Raw genomic sequence first — 26,154 nt, forward strand, 5'->3', positions numbered from 1 at the left:
TGCATGTAACAGAACCTTGAGTCTAGTGGTTTAAGCAAGTAAGGTTTTCTTCTGACTCCCTCCCCACCTATAACAGTAAGCCTGGAAGTAAGTAATCCGTGGTCGAGATAGTGGCTTAAAAGATGCCACTGATGACACAGGCTCCTTGTCTTTCTTTTCTTCCATCTTTCTTATGCTGTATTCGTCTTCTTAATGGGAAGACAGCTGCTGCACTTCCAAGCACTGCATTCCCATTGCACACAGGAAGAAGGAAAGAAGGCAAAAGATGCATACCCATTGTCCATACCCTTTTCAGAAATATTCCTGAAAACAGTGAGTTCTGACAAATAAATTGTAAATAGCAGCATCTGACAAGTGCTGCAAGTAGGTCTGGGGAGGCAAGCATTGTAGTTGGGCAGCTCTCAGAAAAATGGCCTTCCATTAATAAAAAAAAATTAAGGAATAAATCGATATTAGGGAGTTAGTTTGCAGCATCTGTTATTGCATCCACTATGAGAGTAGCTTATTTTAATATTAAGGCTGTAGTTATATCCCTAAAAAATAGTTCCAGAGATTGGGTAAGACAATAACAGCTCAATCTGGAGTTGAGCAGTTAATTGGATTGAGTTAATATGTCATGCTTCTGTGAAAGTCAAATAATATGTCAGGAATGGGGAGCACATTTTCTATTAAGAGCCACTGACCTATAGGGAGTAGTTCACAAATTTACTGTATTTTTTAAAAGAAAGCTAATTGTAAGAAGAGAAGGTTAAAAGTTTCAGTTCTGCTGTTACTCAGCGTGGCATTAGGTAATCTAAAACTTCATTAAATAAATGATAGGCTGAATAATTAAAATTATTCTCTTTTTTAAGATTATTGACCTAAAGAGAATCAGAGGTAAGTGATAGAAAGAGAATAACAGACAACTCAAATCAGGTGGAAGTTTGTCAGCTGTTTACTCTGCAAATTTTTCTTTATTGCCCTGATACTAACTTTGCTGCCTCCCCCAAAAAACGCAGTGCCCAATACACTGCCCAGATACAGCATCCATGTCCAATAAAATTATTAGTAGAATAGGAATGGGAAGATACTTTACATGGTAAAAGAATCTCTCAAACCAATCATCACCTTCATTCTTAATGTTGAGACTTCAGAAGTGTTCTCCTGAAAGCCAGGGCAAGAGTAATAGTAACCGTCATCTCTGTCATTTAACATTTTTCTGAAAGTTGGAGCCAATACAAGACGAAATGAGGTATAACTATTCCAAATGACAAGACAAAGGCATCCTTTCTTTTTCTAGATAATATTTCTATTTAATTGAATACCTTAAATATTTAAAGTCTCCCCAAAATATTCAGGGGAATCAAGTGAACACAACTAAAAGTAATAAATATGTTTTTATTTATATGTTAAAGTATAACAAAGCATTCAGGTAGATGCATTTTCACCAAGTGACAACATCTTATGTAACCAGCACCCAAGTCAAACAACAAAACAGTTCCAGTACTCTAGAAGGCTCCCTTGAGCCCCCTCTGGTCACTACCTGTTAAGGGGGTGGGATTGTAGACAGTTTCTTTCTTTTCCTTTTTTTTTTTTTTTTTTTTTGTGAGTTCCTGTATTTTCCAAATTATTAACAATTATATAATGATAAAGGAAAATGATTTTATATAGGGGTGTGTGTGTGTATGTGTTTGTACTTAAGTAAAAGTAGTTTTGTTATTTCTCGGCTGGATTTTTCTTATGTCTATTAAGTATAATCACTGTCTATTGAGTCAGTAACTAATTTTTAAAGGAGTCTTGAAATGCTCCCCCTAACTGCTCACTCACAGTTAAATATTCTGTTCATGACTTGAAAGCAGAAATCAGTTTAAAGGGTATGAAAAGCAAGACAGGTTCTCACTGGGAATTTCTAAGGCTTAATATACCTTTGACTTATCAAGTTGACTGAGACAGTTTAATGCTATTCGTGGTATGGGACCTTGTTGCTATAAATACGAATATTTATCACTTGATTCCATATTTGATCGCCCCTCCATTACTCTCTCTTTGCCTTTTGATGTTTGCTGCGTATTGCCCAAACTTTCTCTTCTTCACTCCTCTAGATCGTGAACCTTATAGAAGAAACTGGACACTTTCATATCACAAACACAACATTTGATTTTGATCTTTGCTCGCTGGACAAAACCACAGTCCGTAAACTACAGAGTTACCTGGAAACATCTGGAACATCCTGAGGATATAACAACTGGATGCATCAAGAACTATTGTGTTTTTTTTTTTGGTTTTTTTTTTTTTTGGTTGTGATTTTTTGTTCTTGTTGTTTATATGAAAACACTCAAAATGATGCAACCAAAAGGGAAAAAATAAAAATCAAACAACCTTCAGCTTTATTTTTCTTTAAAGCCAGTCATCATCTCTTGATAAAGGAGAGGTTAAAGCAAACCAGCCTCAGCGGACCACTCTTCTCTCCAAGGAAATCCCCGGGAAGAGTTAGCCTGGATAGCCTTGAAAACAAACAAATCAAACACAACACAAGAAAACTCAAAGAATGTGTATGGTATCATGTATCTCTCTGTGGTGGTTCATTCCACAGGACGAATGCATATTCAACACACTGCCTTATTACATAACTGATCTATTTATTATCGCATACAGATATTCTAAGTCGTTGAGGGAATGACACCATCAGACATTATAAGTACTTGGTCCCGTGGATGCTCTTTCAATGCAGCACCCTTGCCATCCCAAGCCCAGTGACCTTACTCGTATACCGTGCCACTCTCCACCAACTTTTTCCAAGTCCTTTAACTCGTTGCAGTCTGTATTTTCCACCTTTTGTTTTTCCAGTTCCAGGACACAGATTATCAACTGGGGGGACCAAATAGCCACCTTGATTTTCTTCTTTGTGGTCTTTTTCCTGAAAGTTGGGGCCCAGTCCTTGGCTGTATCCATGTAATGATCTTGGACCATGGTAGAAAATGCACCAAATAGGATCATATGAATTGCTGTCTAGCCTTAGTCAATAAACTTGTAGGACTTTTAAACAAAAGTGTACCTGTAAATGTCCTGAATCCAGCATTGTTGAGCTGTCATCAACATTCTTGTGTCTGTTTTACTGTTACAATATTAGGTGAATATGGAAGTAAAGGCATTCCACAGGATCATCATTTAAAAAAAAAGAATTCTGGTCCTGTTTTCTAAAAAAAAAAAAACTGTTGTAGAAATTCTTAATTTGGATCTATTTATTAGTCAGAGTTTCAGCTTTCTTCAGCTGCCAGTGTGTTACTCATCTTTATCCTAAAAATCTGGAATCAGAGATTTTTGTTTGTTCACATATGATTCTCTTAGACACTTTTATATTTGAAAAAATTAAAATCTTTCTTTGGGGGAAAATTCTTGGTTATTCTGCCATAACAGATTATGTATTAACTTGTAGATTCAGTGGTTCAATACCTGTTTAGTTGCTTGCTAATATTTCCAGAAGGATTTCTTGTATTGGTGAAAGACGGTTGGGGATGGGGGGATTTTTTTGTTCTTGTTGTACCCTTATTTTGAAACTAGAAATCTGTCCTGTGGCATGCAAAAGAAAGCAAATTATTTTTAAAAGAAAAAAACCAAAGTACTTTTGGTGTCATTATTCCATCTTCTCCATAAGTGGAGAAATGAAAAGTAAGAACAGCTCATCTTCAAAGTTTTTACTAGAAATTCAGCCGAAAAGAAGAGAAATGAAGAAATACTTGTGGATCCAAAGGTTCGTCACTGGATCAGCCTTAAGAAAGTCTCTATGTGTGCTAATAGACCAGTATCTCCCTTGTTTGTTCCCATGCCAGATGCTGTCTTTTCATACAGAGATTAACTAGTGTCTGTACAGAAAATGGTCTTTCCAGACCCATTCTTTTGGGCAGTTATATAAATGCAGATTGATAATGGAGTTATTTCTGCATTTTAAAAAGGGGATTTTTTACACTGTTTCTTTCTATCCAAAGAAACTATTTTTCCTTTAAAAAATTATAATACAGCCATGCTCCTTGTAAATTATTTCTCTGAAGCGTCCTTCCAGAGGACAAGTGTACTTTCTCAATAATGTTATGATTCTTAATGATGATTGGCATGAACCGTACTTGAAGCATTTGTTGTATTGTCCACTTCTTGATGTGCAGAGAAACTTTGAGTCATTTTGGACATTAGGTGATTGATGAATTGTGTGGTTTCAGTTGCGTTTTGTTTTTAACTTTATAGCTGGAAGGGGAGGGTAATGTTTATATGGAAATGTTGCAAATTTTTAAAATATTTTAAAATTTCTAACTGCTAACACATATTCTGATCAAGCCAGAAGTTTATGAGATTTAATATATCTGTGTAGTTTAACTGGAAACGTATATATGTAGTTTGGGCCATTTTTATTTCTGTAACTAAATTGTGGGGCAAAAAATATGATTTGCCAATGTAAAAATTTTTTCCCTTAAGTTACTAACCAAGAAGCTAGGTAAGATAAGAAATGACCAAACAAAAATAATGATAAGAAGGGCAGCTATTATATGATAAACTTTAGACTTGAAAATTAGGTAATAAAGTTAATTTCTTCAGAATATCCTAAAATGTAAGTTTGTAAATTGATAAAATTCAGAAAAACTTATCCATCTTCTACTCATCAAGATAGCAAAATAAGTTTTTCACAAAATTAAGACTGAGAGTTACGTTATTTTTTTTGAAGTGGTAATCTTGCTCTCATCTAATTTTTAACTACAGAAATAAAAAGATCCCTTTGAATTAATTTCAAGTAGTTATAATACCTCTCTTAAAGTAACCCCTTCAGTTCTGTCACATTTATATACACCCAACTTTGAAGCCTATTAAGAATATCTTTGACGTGTGAGTACCCTAACAGTGGCTCTGGTTTCTTAAGCACAAAGGGAAAATGGCAGGGTTTAATTTCTTTGGTGTACATATATAAATAGATGTTTCAAATAAAATTAATTGGGTAAATGTGAATATGGTTTGAACCAGCCAGAGTATGATAAACTTTTAAAAAATTTTTCCTCAGTGATCAGCCAGGGGAAAAAATATATGTACAGAGCTCCTGCCCCTCTACCCCCTTATAACTTAGCTTTTGCCTCTGGTTTTGCAGCAGGATGTGTGTTGGTGGGTTTGGGGTTCCTTCTGTCTTCGGATGTAACAGTCATGTTAGCAACAATATCTTGCAGTTATTTCACGATCCTCACCATAATCTGCCTCTCTCTCAATCTTAATACAGACAAATAGGTATGTCTATAAATGCGTTCATATAGTGTCAAGGTAGGGAAGACTATAAAAACTTCAGATCAGGAAAAAAATATCTCTAAAGAGAGTGTCTTAAACATTTTAAATTGCTAGGCAATTTAAATCTCTCTAATCTGAATATTCACCTTTTGGTGGGAAGAGCCAGTAATATTGGTTTTCTTCCACTAAAAAGTTTCTTCAAAAAAATTTTTTTTTCTTTTTTTTTTTTTTTTTTTTGCCGATATCTTTTACAGGCCCACCTAATCTTTAAAAAAAAGAGAAGAAACAATTTTAGGCCTGTATAACATCCCATTTACTACTTCAAGCTCCACAAATGTAGTTAATATATTTGTTTAAGAGAGACTTTACTCTTAAATGTTTTAACTTTGCCTACTTAATGGAGTTGGATGTCCAGTGTTGGAAACGGTCAGTGTCTGTTTGGTGGCTCGTGTTTATTTTTGTCACTGTAGAAGTGATCTGCTCTGGAGTAATTTGCTGTATGCTTATTACTTTCCACCTTTAGCGTTTTGTGTACTAATGCTATGTACTGCTCCTATATTTATATATACATATATATATATACACATATATATTATCAGAGTAATCTTGCTTTGGACTGTTGCTCTAAAACTATGACTATGATGTAGAGACTACTACAGCTGCAGTGAATGTTAAGGAGTCAATTCCCATGGTTTAGTTTAGTCTCGGGCTGGAAGTCTACATCTTTTGACCTCTTTTGTTTTATATGATGCTTTTTATTATGTAGGCACTGCCATCCCTGAATATTCCTTGTAAAGATGCATTGAAGAAGTCAATTTAAAAGGAAGACAAAGCCACCGCTGTCTGTAAACTGTAAATATGTATTCTGGCACTTGTACTCCAGTATTCTGAAAATAGAGTTATGATGGAAATGCTGACAGATCCTTAATGGTGGCCAGAGCTACCATGCAGTGCAAAAATAAATTAAGTGAAAATGTATTATTGAGATTAACAGTGCAAGGCCAATACATTTTATAAATCTGTCAGTATCTTTTTAATGGACTGTGTATGTGTAGTTATGTTGAAAGATACATTGTGTATGTGTACATGCTTTTGTGTGAATTCAAGGCACACTGTAAGATGTATTTCCCTTCTCTAAAATCCATGTTGAAATGTAAGTACAGATTGATAGAAATAGGTGTTTTACTTAAACTCATATAATCTGTTTCAGCACCTTTTTTAAAATGTATAATTGTACTGATTTGCTGAGAGTCATTTGACCAAAGTTTGGTTTTATTTTGCATACAGGAAAAATTAGCCCCTAGCCTTTTCTCAAGAAGTGATGCTGTTTCTAAAGAAGAATAGATGGGGAGATCTGAGGCATCCAGAGAAAGGACAATGTGTCCAAAACCAGCTGAAGGCAGAGAGTCCATGCCTCATTCATTTTAGGAGTCCCTCATGTCTAACACCATCTTCTGTGTCCTAAAGCCAGTATATATATAATATTTTTAAAACTCTGCAAAGATTGGAACAAGAAGTGGTGGGATACATTTTTTGGCATAAACTGGGCTATGTATGCCCGGTATTTTTTCTTTCCCCCCTATTTCTTTGGAGGGTTTTGTTCAGAAACAATGTCCTATAGCCAGAGAGAGTCGATCTTACAAAGTCCCTGCATTTACTTTCACAGCAAGAACTGCTACCTTGATTAGACAGGAAGGAGAACAACTACTACAACAAAGAGAATAAAATACATTCAGTTTGGTAAATAACCAAGGAATTGGATGTGATGCTCTTACTTAATAGTAAGGAGATTTACATCAAATTTGAGAAACTGACTTTATCTTCATTGAGGCTGACAAGCCATTTAGGGGATTAGAGGGGACTGCTTTGTCTCTTATCAACCCGAAACTGAGTTTAGGTGTGGAAGCATCAGTCCCAGATGGGTTGGGGTGGCAGTAGAACTTTCTAATGATCATACTTGGATTGGACTAATCTATTCCCTTGTTGTGGCATAGATACTCAATTTTATTTAAAATAATGGCCTTACACCTTCTCCACTGTATAGAAAGGGTCAAGATCAGCCCCAGGCCCTGCTGAAGCACACTCACCCAGGGGTGCACTGCACCACATGGTTTTCCCCAATAATTTGTTTCCTGTCTCTCCAATTTATGGCCCCATTTCGATATGCAAGGAAACCTGGAGAGAGATGACAGATAACCAAGCCTGACCCCCAGACCTCTCTGGTTGCTAATTCAGGGAAATAAGTCTCCAAAACTAGTGGTCATGTTTTATTCTGATTAGTAGAACAACTAAGGGTATTTTATTGGTTTCCTTGCCAGGGATACCACCCAAATAGAAAACACGGAGCACATTTCAAAGCTTCTGCTTTCTCTGCCAGGTAATAGTATCCATACCTTCCTGTTTATGCGGTCCCCTTCTGTAGAGTCGTTTCCCATTTTTTCCAGAGGTTGTTAAATTGCCTTTGGCTCTCAGCTTAGCCTCTTGGTCTTAATTTCCCCTTAATTAAAGAAGGGTAACCAATGTGATCCCTAGGAGCTAGTGAGAGAAATATACGGCACAAACCAGAAAACACTCTGATAATGATAACTGGGCCCTATGGCTCTTAAATAACAGCACAAATAGTCTTCTACCTGAATGAGAAGGCTCCTTGAGTCCACTTTTATAACAATTCAGGGTGACTACTAGGGCACTCGGCAGTCCGCATGGAATGGGAGGTGCCCACAAGGAGTGGGAGATAGATGGTGAGTAAAGACAAAGTTATTTGCTCATTTTCCCCTTAATCATGTAGTCATGTCTCCCACCCCATGCAGTCCCCACCACAGAGTTCTGAGGCTTCAAAAGGGTAGAAAAGGATAAATCCAGGCCATTAAAAGAAAATAATCAAAGCTATTGAAAAGATAAAACAAATGAGTCGCACTAAAAGGGCCGTCTGTGCAAGTAATAAGGTTGAAATACTGATACTGATTTCCTAGCCGAACAGCATTCCTCACACATGTGGTTTGTGTATCCGTGTCTGGGTGGGTGGTCTGGTGAGAAGTGCTAAACGCAGCAAGATGGCTTAGTTTTTGAGCAGTGGAGGGAAGCTTTGGGACAGGCTCAGCCCGTGGCATCTATAGTCCCTGCAACATAAAGAGGCTTTCCTTTTGCTTTGTTCCAGGATGGAAAGTTTTAACTTGGCTTATTCATTTAAATGTGAGTCTCTATTCTGCACAGAACCAATCAGAGGGTAGGAGTGTGTGTGTGTGTGTGTGTGTGTGTGTGTGTGTGTGTGTGTGTGTGTAAGAACCTTCTTGTCTCTTGCCACCCCAGCCCTAGGGGATGGGATGTGTGGCATAGAATGTATAACTCTTCATTTGTTGGAATGTATTCCCTGGGTGCTAAGCACCTATTAACATCTCTTTTGAAAGGGACACTGTTTTAAATAACACCTCAGTCTAGCTAGGACAGGAAATAGCATTAAATTAAAGGTACACATGAATACGGTCCACAAGCAATCCAAATAAAGGTGGACTCCCCCAAAAGCACATTTATACTAATGAGAATGCCAAATGAAGCACGCTTAGTTCAAAGGCGGAGACTTGTTAAGGGAAGCTTCTTTTATTCAGGAAACACGATGCCCAACGATGGCTTTTGAGAGACACAAATCATTGCCAACTCACATCTGAAGACAGGCTGCTTCATGAATATCCCTCAGAATTGTTAGATGTCGGGAGTTTTGACTTTGAATCAATTGGGGGATAAATCATTGTTTTCCAAATTACAATATTTATTTGTTTCTATGTTTATTATCTGTCTCCCCCACTAGAACAGAAGCACCTGAGGGCAAGAAGTTTGGTTTGTTCACTGCTGATTCCAGGACCTAGAACAAGTCCAAGACATACGAGACACCTCTATTTATCAAATGAAAATGTGGGAGCATTTTGTGGAACATGAACCTCTTTTGACATTTCATGAGAAATGGTTTTGCGTTTAAGTTTGGAAAAATTGCCCAGTATATGACCCTCTTGGCAATTCATGACATGCTAAAATATTAAATCTTGGAAAGCCACATGTTCCACCAATAGCCAAACTTGTTTAACTTTATTTAATGCAATATTTCCCAAACAGTATGTAACACAATAGTAGTTATGCAAGATAATAACAGCTGTTTGACATTTAAAATAATGTTTCTTTATCAAAATAGTTTTTATTTTATTTTATTGTTTTTTTATGAGACAGAGTCTCGCTCAGTCACCCAGGCTGGAGTGCAGTGGCGCGATCTCGGCTCACTGCAAGCACCACCTGCCATGTTCACGCCATTCTCCTGCCTCAGCCTCCCAAGTTGCTGGGACTACAGGTGCCCGCCACCACGCCTGGCTAATTTTTTGTTGTATTTTTAGTACAGACGGGGTTTCACCGTGTTAGCCAGGATGGTCTCGATCTCCTGACCCTGTGATCCGCCTGCCTCTGCCTCCCAAAGTGCTGAAATTACAGGCCTGAGCCACCGCGCCCGGCCTCAAAATCGTTTTTAAACTGTATTTCATTCTTCAAGGTTTATAACATAGTTTGGGTAGCACAGTTTCAGAGAAGGACAGCACAGCTATTACTATCTCTAGAAGTGGTTTTCTGGATTAGCTAACTTTTTGGCCAAACTGGAATTTTTTTATTTATTTATTTATTTTTTTTTTTAGATACAGGATTTCTCTACGTTGCCAGGGCTGTAGTGCAGTAGCTATTCACAGGCACGTAATAACATGCTATGGCCTTGAACTCCTAGGCTTAAGTGAACCTCCCGCCTTGGTCTCAGAAGTAGTTGGGACTACAGGTCCATACCACTAGATCTGGCAAACTGGAACATTTTTGAGAAGGAAATGGGACACTATTAATAATCATCCCAGGACAACATGAATAAATCAAAGCTGTCTTTGGCAAATCAGGGCATGTGGTCACTGTAGTTTCGAGGAAAACACTTTGGGACATGTGGAACTGAAAGTATACCTTCAGATTTCTCTTTCCATCACTTTTATCATACGCACTTATGATGCATATGGTTTTGGTTGGGCTGTGTAGGGTAGAAAAAATATCTTTCTTCACCCATTGCAAGGTTCATGGCTGATACCCCTACATTAAAAATAGATTAACAAGAGAGAAGCAGAGCAGATTCAACCAAAGTTTTATGTGACATGGGAGCCATTAGAAATGAAGGTCCAAGAGACCCAGAGGAAGCTCCATTTTTATGCTTAACTTTGATGAAGAATGGACAGTCATACCGAAGTATCCATAAAGGCGGTATGACCTAATGGTAATAAACTGGGGGCACTTAGCAAGGCCTGATTGTTCAGATTCTTCTGACCTCAGGGTATAGGGCAGGACTCCTTTGGAATGAGGATCTTTTTGACCTCCTTTCAGGTGAGGTAAGTCAGAAATTTTTTAGAAGGACTCTCGCCTTGTTGACCAGGCTGGAGTGCAATGGCCTGATCTTGGCTCGCTGCAACCTCCGCCTCCCGGATTCAAGTGATTCTCCTGCCTCAACCTCCTGAATAGCTGGGATTACAGGCGTCTGCCACCACGCCCGGCTAACTTTTTATATTTTTAGTAGAGACGAGGTTTCACCATATTGGCCAGGCTGGTCTTGAACTCCTGACCTCAGGTGATCCACCTGCCTCGGCCTCCCAAAGTGCTGGGATTACAAGCGTGAGCCACCACACCCAGCACAGAAAATTTTTTAAATGACCAATCTTCATGGGAGAAATGTGGCAAAAAGAGTGCTCTTTCTGCTTCTGAGTTTTGTCAGTTTCCTTCAGTTTAAAATACTCAGTATGCCAAGGCGCCATATTTTGGGATATTGTGTTCTGAACCTTGACAGCTGCTGCTTTGTGTGTAACAATTGAGCATCTCCCTCATAGTAAGGGTAGGCCCACAGGATCCAGGGTTTAAAGGGCGTTATCAGTGTTGCTGAAGAGGCTTTGCAGGTGATGTGGTCTCCAAGCCAGCCCTTCCTTCCTCACCCCCGCCCTCGTGTTAGCCTATCAGTTGAACAGGTGAATAGGCCGGTATTGAACATCAGTCCTGCATGCAAGAAGGGCGCATTCCATATTTGGGGTCTCTGGCCCCATTTCCTGAGCCTGTTGCATGTTGAGGTTGTGTTTGTTTTCCTCAAACTTGACACCTTTGTTTGAGTTGCTACCTCTTCATTGTCACCTGCCAAGTCATTCTGGCTGCCGCTGCCATGTCCAGGGTGGAATTGCTCAGCTGGCAGGTCCTCTCCCTGTTAGAGCATGTTCTGGAATTTTGTAGGTTTTCACTCTGTCTCCAAGTCCTACTACCTGATACCCTTTGATATTTTGGTGATTCCAAGTCGTATGGGCACAATTCCTAGCGTAGACCAAATGCTCACAAAATGATGAACCAATTAAATAAATGGCCGTAAATAAATATCTTCCTTGGCTTGCAAGTAAGTTGCTACCTTGATGCCAATTCTCTGCTGCCTCTTTCCTTAAAAGTATGTCTTATTCTGCTACTGTATTAAAGGTAGTATAACATTAGAGGCAGAAAGATTTGGTTTTGAATGCCAGGTCTGTCACTCCTAGCCATATAACCTTAAAACAACATACTTTCCCAAACTTTGGTTTTCTCATTTGTGAGATGAGATGAACAATGGACCTCTGTTTAAGGTGATTGTTAAAATTAGATGTTTGTAGCACACTTAGCACACTGTGCCTGGTCCACAGTAAAGTGCTTAATAAATGGTAGTCATGATGCTGTTGGAGTCTGATGAAACAATTCTCTATTCTCTAGTTGGTGGAGAATTTTGCCAATATGTAGGATTACACTGGTACTGTTTGCCATTCAGCCCCGAGTGTCTTCAGCCTGTTGTGATCATTGCCCTTCCTCAGGTGCACATTCTTGCAGGGCAGTCATCAGCTATGTAACTGACTGCTGCTCCTTCAAAGCTGTTTTCAGCCCATTGGAATGAAAGGGAGCCAGGTCTCTTGCCTCAGAGCTGGGCCACATAGGACAGATAGAGTTGAACCCATTTCCACCTGATGAGCTCAATTGCTAGAGGTAACACTGGTGAAGCTGAGGTCATAGGTTCAAGCCTCTTTTCAACCCACTGGTTTGCCCCCTTGCATGACTACACACTTCCTGAGCCTACACAAACATGTCATGAATGGTGCCCTGAATCATAGGAAGGACAGTGTGAGAGCACACCCTTTCAAACATGGTTGTATAGTGCCTTCTGGAGAAGGGTGGGTATGCAGTATGAGCATCACTGTCATCTTTATGCAGCAGTGCCTTACACCTTTGGTGAGTGGTATTTGCGTGGGAAGCCATTCTCTAGAGAGTGTTGGGCATTCACTGGAGTAAGCCCAAGTTGTGATCTTGGTTAGCCAGACGTTCTACTCATTTATTTACCATGTACAAGACCTTAGAATGATGTCACTTTTTCTTAAGGCACATATACCACATAGAAATGGTCATTGTTATTGTATAGTCTGTGATTTTATTTATAACAAGCATCTCAGTAACCTTTATTTCACCATTATACTCTTAAAAGCCATACCACAGTTTTGAAAGGGATGTGGCTAGCCACATCATCTTATAGAGGATACAAATGTAGCCCTTTGCTATGTTGAAACGCAAAGAAATGCTAATGTAGTCAGTATTATTCTCCGAATTATTTTTTTCCCTTAAATATTGTGTGATGTGTTAGTTTCCTATTGTTGTAACAAATTGCCATAAACTTTGTGGCTTAAAATAACACACATTTATTTTCTTACAACTTCAGGGGTCAGAAGTGTAAAATGAGTTTCACTGGGTTAAAATCAAACTGTCAACAAGGCTGCATTTCTTCCAGTGTCTTTTCTGGGGGAGAATCCATTTCTCTACCTTTTTCATCTTCTAGAGGCCACCTGCATTCCTTGGCTCATGGCCCCTTCCTCTATCTTCAAAGCTAGAAGCATAGCTTCTTCCACTCTCTCTGTCTGAACTGTGTCTGTCTTCCATCATTTTTTTTCCCCCTGAGGCAGGGTCTTGCTCTGTCACCCAGGCTAGAATGCAGTGGCATGATCACAGCTCACTGTAGTCTCGACTTCCTGGGTTCAAGCGATCCTCCCACCTCAGCCTTCCTAGTAGCTGGGACTATAAGCATGCACCACCACACCCCGCTAATTTATTTTTTGTAGATACAGGGTCTTGCCATGTTGCCCAAGCTGGTCTTGAACTTCTGGCCTCAAGCCATTCTCCTGCCTTGGCCTTCCAAAGTGTTGGGATTGCAGGCCATGAGCCACCATGCAGTCTTTCTTTCATCTTCTAATGAAACTTGAATTATCTTGGGACCACACAGATAATCTAGGAACATTTCCCTAGCTCAAAATCTTTAACTTTGCTCATTTACCAGGTACTGTAACATATTCACAGGTTCTAGGGAGTAGAAAGTAGTCATCTTTGGGGAACCATTATTATGCCTCACAGGTAGGGAGGTGCCAGCTTTGAAATCTCCATCCTTCAGAATGTTTAAGTAAAGTCTATTTAAATATCTAAGCAGAACTTATTTGGCCCACATTAAAATTAAAGCAATTTGCTGCTAGTTCCAGTTATTCATAGTAACATAATTCATGATGATGACTGTGGTGGCAATTTCTTCCGAAGTTGGAGACAGATCCACCGTAAGACATCTTAAAAGACTCATGTTTTAGCCATGGTAATGGGAATCATTCGTGAGATATTTACTGAGTGCCTACCATGTGCCGACCACTATCCTGAGGACCCTGTGAAAATATAGCTGCTGTGTCCAGAGTATTTCCTTTCCATTTTGCTGGTAGTAGAATCTCTTCATTCCTGAGCAACAATGTCATCATGTGGTTAGAACTTCTTTGAAGCTATATGGAAATCCTTAACTGGCAGACGGACTGAACACCATTTCTGGGCTCCCAGCCTCCTTATTCCCATTACAGATGGGACACTTTTTAATTTGATCTGAATTTCATAGGCTTTTTAGAGAGACCTGAATCAATGGTTCAACTTAAAGTTATGCACAGCGAGCAGCCTGGAGCACCAGCCCAGCTAAGTGGGTCCCAAAGTCGATGTATAGTTCCTTTTTGCTGCTCTGGCTTGGAGAATAAAGATTAAAAGCTGATAATCCCAGCTTCATCTTAAAGCACTCAATTCAGTGTTTTCCATATGCTGAGCTGTGGTCTGGTTTCATCACCTAAGGAGCTTTTACAAACTACTCCTCTTTGAGAGGTTCTGAGTCAGTTGTTTTGCATGAGGCCTTGGATACTGGCATCTTCAAATGCTCCCCAGATTATTCTAATATGCAGTCAAGGTGGGAGTGTAAAAAATAAAGTCCTGGTTCCCACTGCCAGGGATCCTTATTCAGTAAGTCCTACTGAATTGTGAACGTTCCTTTGGTGATTCTAGCGTGCAGCTATGTTTGGGGGCTGCCATCCTAGCAACAATCTTTTGGCACTTTTAGCTATCAGGATTCTGTTTTCCTTGTCACAAATGTAGATTTCTGAGGGCTGTCTCCATTCCAGGCTTTCTGACCCAGACTCTGGGGGCTGTCCCTAGAAAGCTACAGGCTTAACACACATGCTTCAGGTAATTCTTATCAGAGAGTTGTAGGAAACATTGTGTAGTGGAGTGCTACAAAGAACTTAAAGCTGTGCCTTTACTTACTTAGAGCAAACTAACCCGCATTCTCAGCTCCAGCATTTGGCTGATTTTCCCTTGTGGCCAGTATTCCTGAGGCTGGGTTGGGAGTATATGAAGGGCAAGGTTATATGCTGGTGGCACGGAATGTTTTGGTCCCTGATTGATTCTCCTCAGCCTTTCTGTGTGTTGATGGCTTCCTGGATAGTAGATATAGTTCCCTGTTAGGTTGTCTGGTAAGTTATCAATAAAAAAAGATGAAGAAGTCCTCTAAAGCACTGTTGATAAGAAAAAGTCAAATCAAATAAAACTCAATCTGGATAACAGTAAACCAGAAGAATGCACCAGTCGAATTTTCTCTGAGGAAGACAACTATTGGCACTGAAAGCTTTGGTCTGTCCTGATTCAGCAAACCCACACCAAGTATAACTTTTTAAAGTTTCTTTTACATAATCAAATTTGTAGCAATTCTAGCATAAGAAGAAAACTGTTTATTCTTGTTTCAGTGTTGCCTTTTTAATTTAAAAAAATATATATACTTTTAAACATACAGAAAATAGGAAAAAATAGCACATTGAACTCCCATATACACACCAGTTAGATTCATTAACATTTTGCCATATATGCTTCATGCGCATTTTGCAAAACCATTTTAAAGCATTTTAAGGGACACTATAACACCTCATTCTTAAATCAGTATGCAAATGAAGGCATTCTTTTATAAACTACAACATCCTTCTCACAGCTCATAAAATTAGCAATAAGGGTCTAGTATTCAAAATCTAGTCCATATTCAAATTTTCTCAGCCCCCTTAGGTTTAATCAAAGATTCCATATTGCATTAGGTTATGATGTCTCTTAAGTAGCTTTTAATCTGGAAGAGTTACCCGTTCCACCTTTTTTTATTTTTATTTTTGGCAACACTGATATTTTGAAGCAATGAGGCCAGTTATCTTCTATAACATTCTATATTCTGGATCTGTCTGATCGTTTCTTTAGTGGTGTCATTTAACTTGTTGCTCTATCCCTAGCATCTCCTGCAAACAGGAAATTAGATCTAAAGGCCCGACTAAATTTCAGTTAAAGTTTTTTGACCAGAGCACTTCACAGGTCATAGAGTGTACAATGCAGTATGCGTAGGTCATACCGCATCGCAGGTCAGAAAACATGTCTGTTTTTTCTGACTACTAGTGATGTAAAATGTCATCAGAGCCTACGGAACTCTTTATTGTAAAAGTATATTTTTTTCCACACAACCAACCAGTAAGTTTTTGGTGAGGTGATACTTTGATACCATGAGAATTCTAGTAGGGATGTAGCTCAACCTTTTATCTAATAGTTTTGGTATAAGAATGTCTTTAATACTGTTTTACATTAACCTTTCAACTTTTTAACATTTTAAATTTAAAAATATTCCAAAACATTTGCTTTCCACAAACCATAAAATTTTACAAAAGTAAGATTCACTTTTATAATAATGGCATATTTACTCATTAATTGGAACGTGAGCACTCTCCCTCTTTTTAATTTTGCTTGAGCCCTGTATAATAGCCAGTATGATAGCCACTTAATGTACCAAGAGATTAGCATACTCCATAAAACATTAACATCATCAAGAAAATCTAGACCTGTGGGAGGTGGTGGGGGAATTTTTGGTGGTCCTGAAGGAAATGGAGGCAGCAAGCATGAGGGGAAGCAGGGTGGTGTGGGTGGTGGGCTACTGAATTTTAGACCTGACCTGGCTTTCGTGGTCTCAGAATTCCACGGAGTAGCTTCTGACCTGATGCTAAATGGTTTGTTTCCAGGACCTGGAGTTCTCACTTTCATCCATTGAATCTTGACTTTCATTTTCATTCTTTTGAGCATTCTGTCCTATATTATTAGCTACAGAGGTTGAAGAAAGTAGATCAGACAGATTTGCTCCTCTCTATTTCCATATCCAGTGTAAATCACAACATAGCTTTCTCTCTTCATATCAACTGAAGCAATGGTAGCAGAGTAAATGCAGATGTCTTCTGACCAAATGGCAGGACATTTGTCCCCAACTTTCCACTACTTCAAGAAAGTTACAGTATTCTTTTTTTGGCTTTTATTCTTCTTAGCAGGTTTTCTATTAGGCATGCTTTTTGGTTTATCTGAGGTTTCACAAATGTCATCATTCTTTAGAGCCTGTTTAAAAGAAGCCACAGCTTTATCATCCACTTCTATCAGTGCTGTAGCATCCCAAATGTCAGAAACGTCACTCTGGCCTATGCTGCACTAGAAATGCACCAAATCTTCCTGCTCCAGGATGCCACAGCCACTGCTGGCACTGCCCATTGCCATCGTAAGCCTACTGCCAGTTTTACCTTTCAATGAATGCATTATTTCCTAAATACTAAGCATAGTCAAAAATTGTTTCCCTGAGATGATATAGCCTTCTCCTTTGGTGGCATATATTAACTTTGTTAGTCTCAATATGACTAACAGTTTGGATTTTCAAGTTCAAGAATGTTTGTGCAGAGTCATCCGAGTCCTCCCTACAGGTGATTTTTTTCAGCACATTTTACTTAGTCAAATCATCAAACTATTGATCATGTCCCCACACCTAACCAATTTATAAAACTCGAAGCCATCTGCGTGGCACGGACTCTCCATAGTCTTGATTGCAGAGTTGATTTATGACCTAAAGAAAGAGAGATTTTAGCTTAGCTTTTGGATATATTCCCTTCTGTTGATCAAAGATGATGGTGGTTTTCAGTAAGTTGACTGAACAGGAATAGAACTTTTTAAGTCATCTCAGTTTTATAGGATTCAAGGCATTTCTTTTCCAAGGCTGATTATTAATTTTGCATTGAAATCCCTCATAACAATAAGCCTGTTGCATAGAAACAAACTTTTGATGAATCATCAAATCATCAAATATTTTCTCTTTCTTCAAAATGAAGGGCATCCATGCTAAGTTACTTCTGATTTAAAGATATTTTAAAAGGATCATCAAACATCTCCACTTGATGGCTATACTTTGTAAGAAAGACATTTTCTCTGATAAAGTGTAATTGCTACCTTCTTCTCTGAGCATTTCTTTATGAAAAGGTGGTTGGTTTCACTCCTTGAGTGATCCCTAAGTTGATTTAACTCTGGGTCAGTTTGTCAATTTTAGTTGGTAACAAATGGGGAGGAAGGCAGATTTCCTGAAGGGCATAAAAATAAGGTATTCATTTTAAAATCCCCTCCTCTTTCTCTTTGAACTGATTTGATACACCAGGAAGGTGAGCAGAACTGATATATAGCATGGAAACCTGAATAATTTTGACAAACCATGTGGAAGCCTTTCTTTTGTCTTAATGGAGGAATTTTGAGGATGAACCCAATTGGAAGGTGTAGGCAAATTCATAATTCCTTGGAATTTTCTTGCTTGTCTGATGGCAAACTTAGGATGAAATGTAATCCTTCATTGTGACAAATATGCCTACTGTTTGGCAGATTTGCTTTTTCATCCTTCTATGTGGCTTTTAATTTTGTATGCTACTAACCTTCCTGAATGTAGGTCCTTTACACTGCCTATTATTTCAATAGCATGGTATAAATTACAGTTAAGCCAATAAATAATTGTTTCTCCTTCTGGCAGGCCCATCCCACAGTTATTCTTTCGTTAGTTGTTGACTGAAGTGATTTGCCAGACTGCAAACTAGCTCTGAGGATCCCAGGTTGAAGAAGAGGCTCAATACAGAGCTTACAGCTAGAGAGGTATTAGACAAAGAAACCAAAGGTTATAAGACAGGTGGACATGTGGTATAAGAGAGTTGAGAGGACAGTGTAAGGATTTGAATGGAGTTCTACAGAGCACCAAAGATGCTTGTAACTGAACCTGTACAGGAAGGCATTCTAGGCAGCGGGAACAGTAGGGACAAAGAGAAAAGTATACAGCATTTGGGGCAACTACATGTAGTTTGGTATGACTTAAAGGCGGAGTGCAAGTGGTAGGAAAGCAGGAGATAAAATTGGAGAAATAGGCAGAGACCACATGATGTCAGACCTTGTTGCTAGACTAAGGAACTCGTGCTTGATTTAGTGGATAAATGGGCAGCTATAGTGGGGGTGGAGGTTGGAATAGCATGAACAGCTTTGCATTGTGAAGTAGGACCCCATACTTCTCCTCCAGAGAGTATCTACTGTAAGTATCCTATGATCCCAAGCTTCACACTTTTAAGGAGAATCTTTGCATGTGTATCTCACTGAGTTTTCATTACATTTTTATTATATTGGATTATCTATTGCTGTGTAACAAATTGCCCTCAAAAGTCAGCAGCTTAAAACAATACATATTTATTATGTCACAGTTTCTGTGTAATCTAGATATGGCTTGGCTAGATCTTGCAGCTCAGGGCCTTTCCTATGGATGAAACCAAGTTACTGGTTCAACTGGGGCATGGTGTTTCCAAGTTCGCTTAGTGATTGTTGGCAGAATTCAGTTTTATCATGGGCTGTTGGACTGAGGGCCCCAGTTCCTTGCTGGCAGTTGGCTGAAGGACACGCTCAGTTTCTTGCCACCTGGGCTTCCCAAACTGCCAGATTGCTTTATTAAAGCCAGTAAGAGAGTCTGCTGGCCAGGCGCGGTGGCTCATGCCTGTAATCCCAGTAGTTTGGGAGGCCGAGGTGGGCGGATCACGAGGTCAAGAAATCAAGACCACCCTGGCCAAAATGGTGAAACCCCGTTTCTACTAAAAATATAAAAATTGGGTGGATGTGGTGGCACGCGCCTATAGCCCCAGCTACTCAGGAGGCTGAGGCAGGAGAATCACTTGAACCTGGGAGGCAGAGGTTGCAGTGAGCCGAGATCGCGCCACTGCATTCCAGCCTGGTGACAGAGCAAGACTCTGTCTCAAAAATAAAATAAAAAAAAGTCTGCTAGAAAGATGGAAGTAATAGTCTTTTATAACCTAATCATGGAAATAATATCCCATCACTTTTGCCATATTGTGTTTATTGGAAGCTAGTCACGATGTCCTGCACTCACTCAAGTAGAGGTTCCCTGTGTTGCCATGTCAGTAGGAGGAATCTAGAATGTCATCTGGATGGCTGTCCACTTTGAAGGCTGGCCTTCCTCCCTTTAGGAGTTTGGTGGTTGGATAAGGAATTATATTGTTTCTTGAACCAAAAGTGCTGGATACCTGAAGGCACTTCCTGATATCCCAGGCACTTGGACAAACCCAAGGAAGCAGGGGTACTTGTGGAAATTTTGTTCCTCAGTGGGGCTTCCTTCTCCTCCCCTGAAGGGAAATATGGCAGAGCTCTGAGGCCTGATGAGGCAGGAAGAAGAGATTATATAGAGAAAAAGTCTCAGCTGGGATTTTTTTAGACTGCTTGTTTATGGCTTCACCAATTCAACTTTCTGCTTGTAAATCATGGCCATTTGTCTTTCCCTCAGGGATGGTTTTGGTTTTGGTTTTGGGTTTTTTTTTTGTTTGTTTGTTTTTGTTTTTGTTTTTGTTTGAGACAGGGTCTTGTTCTTTTGACCAGGTTGGAGTGCAATGGCGTGATCTCAGCTCACTACAACCTCCGCCTCCCTGGTTCAAGCAATTCTCCTGCCTCAGTCTCCTGAGTAGTTGGGACTATAGGCACCCACCACCACGCCTAGCTAAGTTTTGTATTTTTAGTACAGATGGGGTTGTAGATACAGGATTTCACCATGTTGGCCAGGCTTGGTCTCGAACTCCTGACCTCAAGTGATCTGCCCAACTCGGCCTCCCAAAGTGTTAGGATTATGGGTATGAGCCACCGTGCCTGGCCTCTGGGATGTTTTTAATGGCTGGAGAGCAACCCACCTCCTGACTGGCTATTTGGAGGCCACATTTCAACAACATATATTCCCTCCCAGCATTGAGGTGGCAGATTCTGTCCAGGTTTCTCTCTTATAACAGGATATTCCATGCAACTATAAATTTCATTTGTAAAACTTTCCACTGGGATTATGACTTTCTTTCAAATGTAACTGACCCTGCCCTGGCATTGTTTTCATACAACTGTGTGTCATTGCCTGGCCCAGAAAAGATGCCACTATCCAAATCTGCTCTTGCAGGCAAAACTAAAATTTCATTTCCAAAGATATTTATCCATTCAATAACATTTATCGAATGCCTACAATAGATCATTCTTGGTGCTAATCAGGGTGAATATAGCACAGTAGCTACCCTCTAGGAGTTTACAGACTAGTGTATTTGAGGTTGATTTGTCTCATTTTATATAATCTTTACCCTTACACAAACATTGCATCTAGTAAATGGTTCCAAGATACTTACAAATATTAACAGCAGTGTCACATTGTTCCTCAAAAGGTCAAAAAATTTATATGATCTTATCTGTCCTGCACTTTAATGCTATGGTGTATATTTAATAAAGGATTGAATTTGGTCGATGTCAAGAGTGAGGTGAGGAGAACCTACAAGATAAGTGAGTCTGGAGGAGTGTGAGTGTGCATAGCAGATTCCAGACCCAGCTTCCCAGTGATTTCTTGTTCATCTTGTTCCATCTCAGCTTCCCACTTTGGTCAAATCACCCCCAATTGAATGAGCATGGCAAAAATATTTCCCAAAAAGACATTTTGAACTTGCGAATAGCGGTTGGTGAGCCCATAGTACTAGTTGTACTTACTGGCTCTAAGACCTTAGTTAATTAACCTCCCTAAACCTGTTTCTCAACTGTAAAATGGAGATAAGAAGAATACTTTAATGCATTTATTTACTAAAAAATGTTTTATTGAAAACACCATTCTTGTAGGTCCTGGGGATTCAAAGTGAACAAAAGTCCTGTCCTTCTCCAGCTACTTTCTAGTTGGTGGAGACAGTAAACAAATATGTAGCAGGTTGACAGTGGGGGTGAAATGAAGAGAATGTGAGCAACAAATGGGATGTGGGGAGGAGATGAGGTACAGTGTACACTTGGCAGCCATCTTCTCCCTGAGAAGATGACATTTGAGAGTAAAAAAGACAAGCATAGGGGAGAGAGGGGAGTTAGTTGACAAATGAGGGGAACCGCAAGACCAGCTAGAGTGCAGAACTGAAAGGTGATTCTCTAGAAAGCACCATCAGAGAGCTCACAGGGGCCTCATGACAGCCCACAGTAGGACTTTACTTTTCCTCCAAGTGAGACAGCCACTGGAGAGTTCTGTGCTGAGAAGCATCATCATCTGATTTCTGTTTTAAAGATCATTCTGGAGTTTGGGGGTGGATCAAATGAGATAATGCCTGAAAATCAGCACAATGCCTGGAACATGGTAAACTCACAATAAAGATTAGCTCCAGGGAAGAGGGGCCTACAATTACACAGCATCAAGCCTTTGGGAACACGTTTGTACATTTCTGTGTCCTTCAATCATATAGACTTGGATGCTAAGAAATTGAGTTTTTTTTAAAGGATGTTCACTCAAAACCAGTGCGGTTTACCCACTTTCAGGGATGCCAAGGGGCGTAAATTGTAGAGAAGGCTTAGCTATTTAGAGTTTAGAGGCTCAAAATGATACCATGTTTAAGGATACCTTTGGAGCAGCTCAGAGCATACCCACAGAAGGCCGAGGGGCTGCCCTCTGTGCATTTTTGCTAACAGCTTTGCATAGACTGGATTTATGAAGTGCCACCCCATCTGCTAAGCCCCATGGAGATTCAGAAAAGCCGAGGCTGATTCTGATGGTGTGGAGGCATGAGAAAACCAATGGGAGATTGATGCAGGGATGAAGGTGGGTGCTGAGCCACTGTGCCAAATTTAGTGTCAACACTGAACCGGAAGGTAGGAATGAGTTTATACTGAGAAATAGCAAATGAGAGCTTGCTCAAGAGGTTTGCTGAGAATAAGTGCTTCTTAATGGATTACGTTGTGACTTGAAATTGAAAATTAATACACAGAAAGAGTCAAGCTCAGAGAAGGGCAACCTGGCTGCTCAACTCTGGCCTGAGAGATGGTCATGGGGGTTTGGGTAGAAGATGATTCCTGTTTGCAAGTATGAGCAAATTTTGAGTGGAGGAGGAAGTGTCTTGGAAACACAATCCTTCGTAAGTGTACATCCAAGGTGCCCATTACAGCAAGTTCTTGAGAACGGTGGGTCCCCGGATCCACCATGTGCCCAGCAGTTTCTCTGCAATCCAGGAAGTTAGGCAATGGGGCTTTTTCTCTCTCTTATCTGCAGAATAGAAAGGATCCATGGGGCATCACAGAGCACCGAGTTCTTTCCAGCCACGTTGCCTCTTCTAACAGCATTTGCTTCAGTGGTGGTTTGACAGACTTGGGTGTTTCAGCAAATGTGCAGGGCCTAAGGTCAAAGAAAGCAGGCCGGGGTGCACTCTGTTCCCCATTGTTCCCTTTTCCCTTCTTGTCTTCATTTCTGTTCTCCCAGGTCTCCCTCAGGTCTCTCCTCACTCCTTCCTTTTCTCCTGTCACTCATTGTTCTCTCTCATTTGCTTTCTTCTCCCGCCATTCTTTTATGCCAGATTTCTCTTCTTTAATCACCGCTATTAAGCATTTGAAGCAGTGAGCGATGTGTGTGTTCGGCTGCAATCGTTCCAAACATTGGTCGTTGCCATAGTGTTCCTTTAGCATGAGGCCAGGGAAGTGTAGAAGGCTTTTGTGTCTGCCCTGGGGAAGGAGGACAGCCTCCTGAAGGGGTCTGAGTGCGGAGCAAGAGGTGGATAGTAATTTAGAAAGCAGGAATTTGCCGTCAAAGCTTTGGGGAGGTTTAGAAGAGGCTATTTATAATCCATCAGGGAATTAAAAAGAAAATAGGCAGGTTCTAGGATATTGCTATAGATCACCTAGACAAGATGAAAAGATAGAGCAGCTCAGGAAATGTGTTTACAGATAAGAGGCAAGTTTTAAAAGCAGGGCCATGATCATGGGGACTTTGACTGATTACACCTACTAAATAATGTATAAATGAATGTTATTCAACAACTACAGATATTGACTGACAAAACAACAGTGGGCAAATGGAGGCAAAACATAAGCCTTAGCAATAAATCTCTGTAGTCCAGGCTCCGCGCATGGTTACTCCCTTGTGACCATGGCCTTTCCCTCTTGTCCTACAGCTAGGCTCCTTGCAGCTAGCTTTGGGGGGAGTTGATACATCATTCATTTGTGTGTTCATTTATTGTCACACATTTGAGTACCGACTTTGGGTTCAGATTGGATGCATTTAGAAGAAAAGATTCAGCCTCAGCCCTGAAGGACCTCATGGGAGGCAGACAGGAAACAAACCCAGCTAACAAAAATAAGACAATGAAACACGTAGAGATGTAAACAAAATGTACTGAAAACCTAGGAGGAACACCTCAGTATCAGAAGTAACTCAGAACTGGGACCTGGTGTTTTTCAACTCCAGTGGAAAGAGTCTTGAGATATTCCTAAATGGCATGGAGAGAGAAAAATCCAGCAATGTTGGACTTCCCTCTTTCCTAGTCGGGATTAAATATAAATATCAAGAATGGCATACATTCAAAGTTCCCTGAGGAGCTAGAATTGAGTCCAAAATGAATCTAGCCTTCGTCATTTATTTCCCCCAACCCTCAAAATAAGCTGGTTTTTGGATTTTTTGTTGTTGTTTGTTTATTTTTTTGAGACAGGTCTCACTCTATCACTCAGGCTAGAGTACAGTGGTGCGATTTGGCTCACTGCAGCCTCAACTTCCCAGGCTCAGGTGATACTGTAGGTATGCATCACCATTCCTGGCTTTTTTTTTTTTTTTTTTTTTTTAGAGACAATGTTTTGCCATGTTCCCCGGGATGGTCTCAAACTCCTGGACTCAAATGATCCTCCTGCCTTGGGCTCCCAAAGTGCTGGGATTACAGGCATGAGTCACCAAGCCAAGCCAACATAAGCATTTTTTAAAAAATTATTTGAGATAAAAAGATCCAAGTGGGCCAGACAATGAAGAGTTTGTTTCTTTTTTGTTAGATGGAGAGAATGAGAATGTGGCAAATTTGGGGAGCACATTTTTCTATAGTTGGAGAAAACCTTGTTGATGACCAAGACTTTTGGATTAAAGTTGGGTTTAACCATGTGGGTTGCTTCTATGAGTCAATACTTTTAAGGTAATTCAATACAAAGACAGTGGGTAATATCTGGAAAATGGCAAGGACAACTGTATCTCACAGTCAAACATACCCTTTTCTTTGGGGGTCAATAAACTCTAAGCCACCAATCTTCAGTGTTGTGGGAAATTCTTAGAAACCTCAGAATCGTTTCACGAAGACCAGATGACATATGTTAGTTTCACTAAAAATCTCAGGCTTCTATTTGGCACAGAAGGTCTCCTTCATCTTCAGATTTCCATCCAGAGAACTAAAGATGTCCAGTCATCAAAAGTCCATGGGTCATTGCTAAATGGCATCAAGGAGGAAATACAGGGGCTGTAGTAAACCAGGCTGGGAGTTTGGTTATAAGCACTCACTCTCTAAAACTGATTAGCAGTAATATTATGAAGCCCAGCAAAGATTAAAAGAAAACATTGTCCCAACCAAGAACAATTAAATTAGAATCTTTGGTGGTGGGGTGCCAGGTACCAACACTTTTTCAGGCTTCTCAGATGATTCTAATATGAAACTAGCACTAAGCATCCCAGCCCTCGGGGCTACTAATCTTGGACAGATGTGACTCAGTAACTGAGATCCAGCATAATTTTCAAGGTGATAGTTGTACATGTTGCTCAGTGCAGAAAACATGGAATTGGGTTACTCTAAATTTGTTAGAGCAGGGTCCCCAAATGTTACCTTTTGCTAGAAGTGTGGTTGGGTTACAACAAACAGATTGCTATGGCAGAAGGTCTGAGTAGAATGCGAATGAGCACAGGATGGGATCATACCACTGGGGCTCACTAGGCCTTTCTTAGCTTCTGTTTTGAAAGTCCAAAATTGTTCTTCTCCCAGACAGGCATTTGAAAGACTGGAAAGATTTGGATAGGAAGCCCTAGAGTGATAGACATTTGCTGAGTTGAAGCCAAGGATCGAGTCTCATGCATGTGAAAATCTAATACAGGTAAATCTCCAACATATGGCAGCACTAATTCCTGAGAAAGGTCATGAGTGAGCAGCAAAAGCATGAACAAAGCCTTCAAACTCAAAGCTTTGATTATGCAAAATAGCTATTTGTGGCACTTAAGTGCAGTGGTCACCCTGGATTTTCCAGAGTGGTTTAGATTTTGGCTCCATTATTAGTGTGCTACATCAATGTCCAGTTTTTTGAAATCCCAGTACCTGATGCCCAGCGAATATACAGTCATGTTGGTTGAATTGAGCTAAAGTCCATTCCCCCCTTCAA

At 40.0% G+C, this 26,154-nt stretch overlaps 1 protein-coding gene and 1 pseudogene across 5 annotated transcripts in view; one reads left to right on the forward strand and one right to left on the reverse strand.

Moving 5' to 3' along the window:
* Nucleotides 1-3,028, forward strand: part of MLLT3 (MLLT3 super elongation complex subunit) — a 273,944-nt gene extending 270,916 nt beyond the window's left edge. For all 5 annotated transcript variants that reach the window (XM_016960673.4, XM_016960675.4, XM_016960674.4 and 2 more), the window contains one exon: nucleotides 2,082-3,028. In XM_016960673.4, the coding sequence (XP_016816162.2) occupies nucleotides 2,082-2,213 (132 nt within the window). In that variant the 3' untranslated portion in view covers nucleotides 2,214-3,028. The remainder of the gene's footprint in view (nucleotides 1-2,081) is intronic.
* A 13,336-nt stretch (nucleotides 3,029-16,364) lies between these two features.
* Nucleotides 16,365-17,303, reverse strand: LOC129135918 (survival motor neuron protein-like; annotated as a pseudogene).
* Between the last annotated feature and the right edge of the window lie 8,851 nt (nucleotides 17,304-26,154).

The sequence above is a fragment of the Pan troglodytes genome, chromosome 11, assembly GCF_028858775.2.
Source record: "Pan troglodytes isolate AG18354 chromosome 11, NHGRI_mPanTro3-v2.0_pri, whole genome shotgun sequence".
In the NCBI taxonomy this organism is placed as follows: domain Eukaryota; kingdom Metazoa; phylum Chordata; class Mammalia; order Primates; family Hominidae; genus Pan; species Pan troglodytes.